At 38.2% G+C, this 12,503-nt stretch overlaps 1 protein-coding gene across 2 annotated transcripts; it reads right to left on the bottom strand.

Moving 5' to 3' along the window:
* Positions 1–1,781: 1,781 nt before the first annotated feature.
* On the bottom strand, positions 1,782–11,639 carry pkd2 (polycystic kidney disease 2). 2 transcript variants are annotated; one of them, XM_078262205.1, is made up of 15 exons: positions 10,832–11,639; positions 10,295–10,408; positions 8,896–9,029; positions 7,257–7,507; positions 6,889–7,113; positions 6,050–6,278; positions 5,772–5,942; positions 5,478–5,659; positions 5,272–5,392; positions 5,071–5,169; positions 4,380–4,501; positions 4,125–4,242; positions 3,867–4,027; positions 3,423–3,570; positions 1,782–2,797 (listed from the first exon to the last, which is right to left on the bottom strand). In XM_078262205.1, the coding sequence occupies exons 1-15, from the start codon at positions 11,259–11,261 to the stop codon at positions 2,588–2,590; spliced, it is 2,715 nt and encodes a 904-aa protein (XP_078118331.1). In that variant the 5' UTR covers positions 11,262–11,639; the 3' UTR covers positions 1,782–2,587. The 2 variants fall into 2 exon arrangements, with proteins under 2 accessions (XP_078118331.1, XP_078118323.1); XM_078262197.1 differs by having other exon boundaries at positions 3,867–4,030; positions 10,832–11,638.
* Positions 11,640–12,503: the final 864 nt, after the last annotated feature.

The following is a 12,503-nucleotide window of genomic DNA, read 5'->3' as shown; positions in this document are numbered from 1 at the left end:
CTGTTATTAGATGAGGAGCCTACGATCAAAAATAATGAAGTCACTGTCTGTGTCTATGTCTGACCTGGGCTGGCACATGTTCACGTTAAAAAGCGTGTGCGTGTGCGTGCACGAGCACTACGGTCACGCGCAAAGTGTCCCGGTTTTAGTTCCAGGAAATCTGGTCACCCTATGCTAAGCTAAACTAGCGGTAACACAACATAGACATGTTATCAACTCCTAAAGTTGATATGGTACACATGTTAGCAGACAGTAGCTTATTTACACATCCAGCAGACAGAGAGTAAGATTTTAAATGTATTTGGCTTATCAAGTTAGCTAGCTAAATGCTGCTAAATGCTCTAGCTGTGCAGGAAGGGTGCTTTTAGTTTTTAGAGCTTTTTTGGTGAAAGCAGCCCAAAACTGATGTATGAGAGCGGTAAGAGTGAAACAAAACAGTAAAGCTGCGTGACATAAAACCAAAGCAGTGAGTTGATAGTAATTTGATTCATTGTGAATAAAAAAATATTGATGATTAGAGCAGCTTTACTGTAAAGATATAAGAGTGTTGATCTTCTCATCTAACTCTAAGTGAATACGCACATTTTCCCAAAAAGGTATATTTCTTTGAGCGTGTCTACGGTTTGCAGTTACATACTTGGATATTCAGTACAGGTAAAATACATACCTGAATGTAAACATCAGTTTTATCATCTTTGGTGAAAACCATGTGTTAACTTTTTAGGAGCTAATTGCTGACAATATTCTTTATTTTTCACATTGTTGGAGTAGTTTTAAAAGCCCAACAGAAAAGAGTTTTCTGACACGTAGGAATTTCAAGACTTTTCACAAGAAAAGGACATGTGTGATGTGTTTCTTATTTATGAATGTATTACTTTAAAATCAGACTATGCCTTTTTTTCTGTACTTTTGTAACTCAGTAGTCTTGATTATTCAGCTTTCACAGAATTTCCTAATCTTTCTTGATTTGAACTCAGCACTGATTATTTGTAATTGTAGATATTGTAGAAGGATATCACATAGATACTAAGTTTGTGTTAAGCTTTTCTATTGTTCCAAAGAAAAGTTCTACATATACATGTATATTATGATACAGCCTTTTGAGAACATGTATAAACATTTTCATGTAACATTGGTCTCTGTGGGGTTTTTTTCTCAGTGCATTGTGTTTTGATGTTAACTAACAGTTATTCTATTGAATGTGTTTAAGTGTTAATAATGATCATATTCAAAAGAATACTTGGCAACACTTTATTTGACAGGTCTGTAATTTCTCTAATAATTTCCAAGGAAGTTTGTACTTTTGTAGTATTATTGTGTTTATCGCTATTTGTCAGTGCACAGCAGGTCAGCTGCACATGCACAAATGTGTTTTAAGATGCTTAAGATAATTTAACATATATAAAGACAATTATTGACAATAATATATAAATACGTAAAGATTAGATATTTACTTGGATTTTAATGGAGCTGTTCTTTCAAGGAAATCAGCAGCTAATTCTAAACTCAATGCAGCTAAATACAGTAACTGAAACAACACAATGTTGTCTTTATTTCCTCCATAATTAGTTCTCTCTATTATAATCTAATGTTTTTATATTTAATGAAGAATTCATCCTAAATATATATATGTAGTACGTGGTATTGTCAATGTTAATATGTTTAAAAAGGAAGCCAGTGTTTTAGATCCTTTTGTTACTGAGTCATATTTATGGTTGTTGTCTTGTCACTTAAACTGAATCATAATCCAAAACAGAGAAAGTATAATAAATTAAACAAACTTATATTTTAATAACACTTTATTTGGCATAACAGATTTAAAAAAAGAAATAGATTGTAAAAAAAAAAAAAAAGTAAGGCACAGAGAAAACATAATAAATGCATGGGTTTCCCATGAACACTAGATGCACTCCAAATCGAAGTTTGTTTTAAGTTACAATATGTATCATAAAATGATAATAAGCTATTTAATTTGAAGCTTAATTGATGTACAGAGGATGAGTAAATATGACAGAATGTGCCACACTTGTACCTACTGTGTATTAAAATGATAAAAAAAAAGAATCAGCATAATTAACAGTCATAGAAATGTCTTTTTGGTATTTGTGTAAATGCTGCGATGTGTGGATACAGTAATCAAAAGCAGGTGAGCATATTTCTCATGTAATACTAAAATCATAAACTGTGTATTCGCTGAGTACAACTGAGTATGCTTGCAGGTTGGTGTATTATATCCAATATCTAATACTGTGATGTAACACTGTACTGTAAATCTTCATTATTCTTCAACCACTTTCACACATTTTCATGTTTCCTTTCATCGTGCTGTTAAAGTAATACTTGATAATAGCTTAAGTGAATACTTTTAGATGTCTCAGAGGAGGACCTCACTCACTTTCAGTGCATTTAAATATTTGAGGTGAAGTGCGTTTGATTTGATCACCTCCTTTGAAATATGTCAAGAAATGGTATCTTATTTTCTTTTGCAAAAATGGTCCCACATCTTCAGTTACTTGTACCGCTGCAGGGAAATTTCCAGTGGAGAGCTTTCTTGCCAGAGTGGAATATTCTTCAGTGGGCCAATTCCTCACACATGGCTGCCCCCGTTTGTGCTTGTGTCGAGGCCGTCGGTGGACAGGGAGGAGGATGGGCGCGGCCGGGGGCCAACAGGAGTGGCGGGCTGTGGGTGGCTGACCTGTGAGACCATATCATCAGACTCCCATCGCTCCAGTTCCTCCCTCACCAGCCTCTCCATCTGCTCCCTGTGGACGTCTGTGTCCCGTCCCAGACGCTCATCCTGACAGACAACAACAGATTAAGTTGTACAGCTTGTTTACATGCACATAACAAATCTGATTATGCAATATATCTGACAACATGCACTGTTGTAACCTGGTAACTATAAATCTGCATATACCGTACATGCAGCAGGACAGTATTCACATTTCTCCCCAACACCCAACTTTATTATGGAAGCATGGCTTATTTATTTTAATTGTACTAGTGATTTAAGATTTAAGAAGAAATCTAGCTGAGGAAATCAGGTTTTTCTTTCTTCTTAAACTGTTAACTGTTTCTTCTTTCTTCTTAAAGTTGGCTGTAACCCAGTTAAATAAACCTGCAATAACAGATTTTTTTGGCCACTTGGGGGCAGAAGAAACAAGCTGCTGATATATTACCACCTTTTAAGATGCTATTGCAAACTTGTAATCAGTTGCCTATTAACACATCCATCAGACACAGTACAGAACATTATTCAAGTATATTAAGTCATATTTCTGGCCACCTTATGAATGCAAATAAAAAAATTCCCTCTCTTTTTAGCTCCGTTTTTGGTCCCTACCAACTCTTCAGAAACATATCTGGCTCTTTAGCTTCTAAATGCTCCACTATGAGCTGACTGCAGCTCCACTGCATCTCACCTCCATGACTCCATCCAGCAGTCTGCCCAGCACATCTCTCCTTTTGAGTTTAGCTCTCTCCATAGTTTCCAGCTTCACGATCACAGCATCTATCTTGGACACTATACTGCCGATGGAGTGCTCCATCCTGTCCACACGTCTCACCAGCCTGAGAAACACGGAGCCGTTAGTTCCCTTTATTTGATTAAATGTTAAATGTGTCATACTACTACAGCCATAATCATTCAGGTTAGTATGAAAAACCCAAATGTATGTACAGTACCAGTCAAAGGTTTGGAAACACTTTCCTATTCACTTGAATGAGAAAGTGTATCCAAACTTTTGACTGGTAATGTATGTATTCTAGAAATTGTGTATGTATGATTCTGACACTGTTACTAGTTCAAACTTTCATTAATGATTAGCCTGCACGTAAGCTACAGTATAATAGTAAAAGCTTCATACACTTGAAACTCTTCATAGGAGACACCCCCTGAGCTGCTGCCACGGCGTCGAGAGCTGTGGCCGCTATCCTCGTCATCGTCTTCCTCCGAGTCGTCCTGGGTACGAGGGAAGCTCCGCCCGCTGCTGGGTCTAGTCAGCGAATTGCGTTCCAGATCCAAGTCCTCCTGGCGAGCGAGCAGAGACACACTGAACATCGGCAGGCTGAGTGTACGCTAACACATACATGCAAGGTAAGTAGCTGTTGGCATCACCACTCACTCTCTCTTTCTCCAGGTCGTCTCTCATCTGCTGGTGTTCATGCTCCGTCAGCTCCTGGTCGCCATCTCGATCATACTTGGCAAAGATGGCCTGAATCTCTGCATCTGTGTGGCCCTTTCTAAGCAAGGATAAAAAATCAACAACACACTCAGGACACGTAGCATACAATTTTTATATTAACAAAACCAAACCCAAAACATTGAAATAATATCATAATAGTGAATAGCTTTCAGCAGTATTTGAGGTTTGCTTCACCCTTTAAGGTCCTGGCGGAGTTCATCGATGTTTAGTTTTCCCCCGGCCTGGCGCAAACTGTCGGAGATGTCGTCTACTGCCGTCTTCTTCAGTCTCAACTTCATCAAAGCTTTGTTACAACCCTAAAAGAGAAGAACACTTGAACTTACATTTGGACTTATCTAAACAAAGCAGATACAGTTTAAGGTAATACACAAACTACACTTCTGCAAAAGTAAACTAGCAAACATGTTCCCAGGATCAGATGCTACCTGCTCCCTCTGTCATTAAGATGAAGTCACTCTGTATCACTTTTTGTTATGGAGCTGACAATCTTTGATACCATTCTGGTGTGTTACCTGAAACATTCAGGATTTCCTGCAGCGTTGCGACTCACATCAGAAGAAATTATTTCAGTTTCATTAAATATATCAAGTGTCAGGGAAAACAACCAACCACTCCACTAACACCTTGCCTGGAGGAAACCCTAACATTTTCAATACAATATAATATTTTGAAGACATTATTTTTTTTTTTTTTCTAATACAATTTTTTCAATATCTGTATCTGTAAGTATATACAACCAGACCCACAAATTGCAATATTGGGAGTAGCTTCTGGAGCCGTTATCTTATTATTGCCATGGTGCCTTCTGTTGATTTAATGGATTTGATCTGCCCTGTCAAAATTAATAATACATGTAGTTCAATACCTTTTTAATGAGATCAGTCATTTCCATCTCAGTCCTCTGCTGGGACATGTCGGCCTTAACCTCAGAGTATGTGTCATTAATGATGGCCAGGAACATGTTCTATATAGACAAGATGAGAAAAGGTGTTCTTGTGTTAGTGAGGAGGCGCATGCAAACAACATGAACAAACTTCAACACAACAGATGACTAAACCCTACTCACCATGAGAATAAAGAAAATGAAGAAGACAAAGGTTGTAAAGTAGATAGGTCCGAGAACTGGATTCGCCTCCTCTATTTCTGAGAACTCAAAGTCTCCCAGAATGATACGGAACTGAGTGAATCTACACAAACCGAAGCAACATTTTTAAACAACAGGAAACATCAGAGGTGTTTGTACATGTGTAGACTATACTTTGAATTACATACATGCTGGCTTGGAAAGTGCTGAAATCGTTGACTTGGGTTCCAAACACCAGGTAGGCTAGCTGAGCATACGCCAGGAAGATGATGAAGAACATGATGGCAAAACCAACAAGGTCTTTGGCACAGCGAGACATGGTGCCAGACAGCTGACTCATCGTCTTATTGAAGTTGATGAACTTAAAAAGCTAAGGGATGTGAGAAATGATCAGCATTAGTCAACTTTACAGTAGTTGGGTTCTTATGTTTCCACTAAGGTATCTTTGGAGTGATTATGAATCTAAGGGAAAATATGTATACCTTGACCCAGGCAAAAAAGACGATGACTGCAGCCACGTTGTTGAACTGGACCTGCAGGTTGGCCAAAGTCTCAAAGCTGGGGTGAGCAGTGTGGTTCTCCAACAGGCCTTTCAGACGGTTGCCAACCATGGCTGTTCTTGTTATGTTCATGAGGATGGCAACAACACTCAACTGAAAAAAAAGAGCAGACAGAGTAAACAACAAACTCAGTCAATCCTGTTAAAAATGACTATATATTGACTTTAGTAATCCCAGAGTAATACGACTTTGATACACACCACGACAATGAGAACATCCAGACAGTTCCACAAGCTCTTGAAGTAATGCAAGCGGTGGATGCGGATCTCCAGCACTTCCTCCACCACGTAGTAGAGGATGAATAGACAGAATGCTACCTCACACAGACCCACAAAGTAGTCCCAGCTGGACACATATCGTATCAGACGCACTGTTTGGAACTGCCAGGAAGTCACCACCCCACCAGTAGCAGGGAACTCCACCAACAACCTGACAAATGCATCAAATCAGATCAACTATTACTATTCATACAATGTTACTTTTATGTTTTGGAGATAAATTAAGATTCTCCCAACAATTTAGCAAGGGGGATGTATTCATTTTTCCCTTTTTTTAGACTGTACTGGGTATATCAAATAATTGATTTGTTGATTGACAGAAAATTAGACAGCACTTTTGATAATCAATGAATCATTCAGTCAGTTATCAAGCCTTTCACTATTCACTGCTTCTGATTCCTCAAACGTGGGGTTGTGTGCCTTTCCTCTGTTTCATATTGTTATGAGTAAAATATCCTTGGATTTAGGAACATTTAGGAGCAATGTGAAGAAGTCACCTTAGGCTCTGAGAAATTTTCATTTGCATTTTTTTTCTGACATTAATTGAATAAACCAGAAACAAACATGTAAAATTGGGTGCCTTCTTAAAGAATGTTTTGCCTCTGCTAAAAGCATTTTTGTTGCATTTCATTTCTACCTGGTGCCATTGTTTTATCATTATTGTATTGTATATGTTCTTTGAATTCCATACCATGTCAATAAATCCAAAATCTAGAAGTAATCATAAATCATGGCCCTGGATGGTGATTGATGATTCTCACCTGGCAATGCAGAAAAGGTTGATGTTCCCATTGTAGACAGAGAAGTCGAAAAACACCGCTCTGGTGCCTCTGTCCAGCCACAGGTGGTCTTTCAGAAACTGCAGTTGGGTTGCTGACTCCTCTTTTGTACGAGACAGGTCTTGGTAGTATCCTCCACCTCCATATTTAGATATCTGGCCCCAATAACCACTCCCATTCATGTTACTCTCTGCTGTATACACCCACCTGAGAGACACCAGAAAGAACAGATTTAGGATGTAGACATTTGTTAGTGTAATACATACGATACAGCTCTAGCCTCCTTTTAAAACTGATAATATAATATAATTGAAGGCTATCAAACTGAATTGAAAAATGCATGGACTTACGCTGTTCCTTTCTTGGGGCCAAAGGAGGTTGTGTCTTCGTTGGTTGGGGTGTACATGTTATAGCAGTCGTGAACTTCATCTCTCAGATCTTCGTGGATGGAGCAGGACTCGTTGCGGACTTTGACCTGCCGGAGCCGTGGCACCCCGAGAAGGAGGTTTTCATAGTAGATAAGACTCTGATTCTCTGGCAGGCTCTTGTTGTTGTACCACACCTCCCAGTACATGCCATTGAGGAAAGGTCCCTCTGTGAACTGTAAGGGGGATTTGTCATGTAAAACAATGATCTTGCTACAATCTGACTATGGAAAGACTTTACTAATGTGTTTAAGGGTTATAGGTAGGGGTGGGAAAAATAATCGATTCTTAGATGCATCGCGATTCTCTCTAGAACGATTCGATTATCGATTCAGATAAGTTAATAATCGATTTTAAAAAAATGGGATAATGGACAACAACTTTGAGTTTAGGCATGAGTGCAGAAAAAAAAACACAAAGAAAAGAAAATTGTATTTGTATATATGCACATGATCTAATAAGACATACATAAAATAATTAGGCAAAACACATATAGGCTGTTCATCTACTTTATCATATTACATCTGACCACCTCATGTTTCATGTTCTAAGAAGCCAATTCTCCACCTTTAAACATGACTGAGCCTCTGACATGGAAGATTACTGGGAGAGAAGGTGACTTTCATAAGCATGTTCAAGGCTTACGCATGGACTGACTACAAAACAAAAACCTAAAATATGTCAAAATCTAAGCTTTGTCTAGCTGCTTTGTCTAGGAAGTGATTAGCAAACTCTGAGTAGCAAACTCTGATTTATATGTATATTTTAAAAAATCACGCATGGAAATGTACATAAAAAAAGATTGTAATATAATAATAATTGCTAATCGGTTTAGAATCAAATTGTTGGCCTCTGAATTGGAATCGAATCGTGAGGTGCCAAGAGATTCCCACCCTGCACTTTTTGCCTATGCTGTTGCAATATTTCCTTCCTTTGTTGTGTATTTCTACTGAAATGGAACTACAATTGTGACCTGCATTTCCCATGTGTGCTCACATGAAAAAGCACCAATGTACACTATTTGATGGCATTATGCTCTGATGAAGTTCTGAAGATTAAAAGCTTTTTTTTTTTTTTTATTTAAAGAGGAGGTCGACCTTTTGGGAAATTTACTATGAACTTTCTTGCCGCAAGTTTCATGAGAAGATTGATACCACTCTCACGACTGCATGGTAAATATGAAAGAGGAGATGCTTAGCTTAGCATAAACTGAAATCAGGGGAAACAGCTAGTCTGGTTCTGTCTGAAGGTAAAAAAAAAAAAAAAACACCTACCAGCATCTCTAAAGCTCACTTATTAATTGGGTGGTGGTACTTTTAAACAGAGCCAGGCTAGCTGTTTCCCTGTTTCCAGTCTTTATGTGTCTTTATGTGCTGCTGGTTGAGCCTTATACAGTATTTAACAGACCGATCTAACTCAAAGCAGGAAAGAGAATATGTGTATTTCTTCAAAATGTCTAACTACTCCTTTTAATTACATCCAACCTATGTGTGCAGAATGATACAAAAATTACCATCTTAAAGACATTTTAGTTTAAAAAGCAGAGATGAATTTTGCATTTTACCTTCCAGAAATCCTCCATGGTTGAGAGGCTTCTAAAAGAGGAAGGGTCCCCGGCAGACAGCGGTGTATCCAGGAAAAGCTGAGACATGACTTTGGTATAGTAGTACATATTGGCACTCACCATCCCATAAGTCACTGCAGAGCGAATCACAATATGACATAAACATTATTGAAAGTATTATTCCTATTAGCACTAGCTATAGCACTAGCCCTTGTTAAAATGCAGAATGACAAACTTCTGAATTAACAGAGTGAATGTTTTTTTTGTGCTCTTTGCATCTAGTATGAGGATGCAAAGACTTGACGAACACCAAAAATAAACTCAAAATTAGGTTACACATTACGATTCTATGTAGCATTCAGTATTCATCAGGGAGCAGCTCTGGAAACTGCTTTACTGCCTGGCAGATTATGCCTCAATCCATTCTGTCAGAATATCATTTCCTGATCCACCCTAAACCACAGTTTGGCATTTCCGTTGCAGCAAACAGAGCGTAGAGAAACTTTACCATACGTTAAAACGGGGGATTTCCATCTTTTTTTTTCGCCATCCCAAAATGTGACCATCAAATCTGTGTTGGAATCTAAGCCATCTGATCATCATTCAATTTTAAGCTGCCATAACCATTAAGCATATACACTGTGAGCTTGGAAAATAACTTTTCAGCTACAAGAAAGGTACCCAGGCATATTTTGTGCCAAATTTCAACTGTCAATTCAGTTCAGTCCAGGACTAACTTTTAAGGACACAAGCATTTACTTTATATAGTGTGTGTGTGTATATATATATATGTTACTTAAATGACACATATTTTTAGCATGTTCCTTAAACCATGTTTCCCTTCCAAAGCTACATGTATGTTTGCGTATTGCCCAATGTGTGTATATGTTATTAATTGTTATAGTATACTTTTTTGCAGGTACTATACAAGAAATAAATATACTTTTCTGTCTTGAACTAACAGAAAATTATGCTATGGGTGCCAACTGAAATACTAGTTAATTACTTCTAACTTACTTTGGTTTTGGTTTTCTGAGATTAAGTTTTCTGTCACACCCCCAAGAACAATTCATTTAAATGTATTTGCCACTTTAAAAAATAAGCTTATTTAATATGCATACTAATTGTTTGGAGAATACCTAATTTTGCCATATTTCTAGTGTGAAAACATTACATACTACATACACAAAAAACGGATAGAATTATTATGAAGAATAGAAATGGGACACAGTTTGAGAGTGGAAGGTGGGCTATGTAGTAACAGGGTCTTGTAACACATGATAAGGCTCTGCTAACACTTTTCCCCTAGGTTCTCACAGATGAGTGATTTCTGAAGGGCATGCCAACCAACCTTAGCATAAATCTTGTCATTTCGCAGGATTTTTGAGTGTTTACTTACAGATACAAATAGTGATGAGGAATGCGATATATGTAACCATCTCCCTCAGGACGTTCCTGAGGTACCTCTCTCGACTGCTGTCACTGTCCTCCATCAGCTCTGTGCCCCACAGAACTGCAAAGGAAAAAACAGCAGGAAAAATCTTATATTACTGGAATTAGTTTGACCTATTTTATTCTGGTCCAGTTAATGTCTTTGTAACAAACAGTATAAGCCCTACATCTGGTTTGATGTTATATTTGATTATATAATTGTTGATTTAATGTTGATTTGCTGACTTGTATGAAGCACTGTGTGATCTAGATTTTGAAAAGTTCTCTTGTAGAAAGATGAATAAAATATTACTTTAAATCAGTGAAATCTGATTGACGTCTTACAGTACAGGGAAAAAACTTGATAAGCTTTGGTCGGCTTGATAAACTTCACAGCCCTAAACCCTGACTACCATGTATTTATACATCAGCATTATGTTACTATTCTGTAGATAATTATCAAACTAGTCTATGAAGTTTACAAAGCATAAAGTGAGTGACTAACTTCTGATCTTTTGGAGTATCTGCTTCATACAGCTGCGGTGGTCATGCCTGTCCTGCTGCCGGGCATCCACTGTCGGGGTTGGGTAGAGTCCTCCTCGGGGGATGTGGGTGCTGCTGCCCGCGCCAGTGTAGCTGCCTAGGCCGCTGCTGCAGCTGCTGCTAGAGGCCGTGGACACCGACCTCCTCCCGGGACTCGCTGGAGGCCAGTCGGCTTCCATAATCTCATCCTCAGGCTCAAAACCCGGGTTATCCCGACTCCACGCTTGTCTTGACGGAGGGGACGGGGTGCCTATTACTCCTCCGAGACCGAGGTCTTGATGCTGGATGTTCTCCATCTCTATCCCTTCGCTTGAGTCTAGTCTGTGCGGCAACCTGCCAGTCTGGCTCTGCGGTAACTTTAGCTGCTGCGGTCTGACTCGGGATGAACTCATGGTCCAGTTATCTATTTAGTTTTTTATCTAGTGCGGGGCATCTTAAAAAAGTTAACCGTTATGCAAAAACGCATAGTCAGCGTCAGTAAGTTAGTTTTCACTCTCGACAAACCGCTAAGAAAACTTTTCCGATCTTCAATTGCGTCTCAAAAAGCGATGTCCTCCGTTATAAAGCAATGCCTTTAAAGCGTTTAAAGTTGTTAACGTTACCTACTAATCTATTAAAGTTGTTACCTAGTAAGCTATTTACATGAAACTGACGCCCGCATCACAATGCCGTGTTTATGTGGAAGAAGAAAGACACTTTTCTTGCCCCAGGACAGCCATCTTGTTCTTGAACTGTTCCCCCAAAAACCCTCATTCTCATTTGTACGGGACTCAGATTACATTAGAAGTCATGGCGTCGCAGTAAAGGATGGAAAACACCTCCGTCGAAAAAAACATAATCTTTCCTTACATATTTGTACCGAAGTTTGGGTCCATTTATATTACGTTTTATTTAATTAACGGTTTGAATTTACACATTCGGATTGTTTTTGTTGATTCGTGATGATCAGAATCAAGTAGCTAGCTAATACATTTCTTTAAAAGCTTTTTAAAAAACGATTTCAGAACCTTTTATGACGACCAATAGACAAATAAGCCTTGCATTTATTTTATAATGTTTAATACAGTATTTTAGATGAATATAGACATTAGCGTTAGCTAGCTACATAATTTGTGTATGTTTGGGTCCGCTGTTGCTATGACAACAATGCACTAAAAGGAGTTCACTGACAAGAGGCCTTCATTTGAAGCAAACTAGAATCTAGATCACGCTCTAGATGAGCGAACTAATGGAGCTATATGAGACCTTTTATAGGTGCAATAATGTATGCAATAAAGTTTTAAACATTAAGTGAAAAGCCATTTTTAAAATAGAAAGCTAGGTGTAACTGCATTGGGGGCTTGTTGTACCTAAGTGTTCAGTTTTTCAATTACATCAAACAACAAAGTTTGGGGACTGTAAAGAGTTTTCTTTTTGAATAATGAATCCAAGCTGCAGAGTGATTTAACATGGAATTACAAGCAAAGGAATATGGTGTATTAATGGTAAAAAGGAGGGCCTGGTTTTCAAACTGCTTATATTTCAAAATAAAAAGTCAACAACTCTATAAAAACAAAATTTTGCAGTTTCTATAGATTTCTATAAACCCAACCCTCCTCAAAATGTAAATGACCCCCTTAAGGCTGTAAATTGGT

This window comes from Sander vitreus, chromosome 2, assembly GCF_031162955.1.
Source record: "Sander vitreus isolate 19-12246 chromosome 2, sanVit1, whole genome shotgun sequence".
Lineage (NCBI taxonomy): Eukaryota > Metazoa > Chordata > Actinopteri > Perciformes > Percidae > Sander > Sander vitreus.
This window is presented reverse-complemented; position numbering and strand designations above follow the sequence as displayed.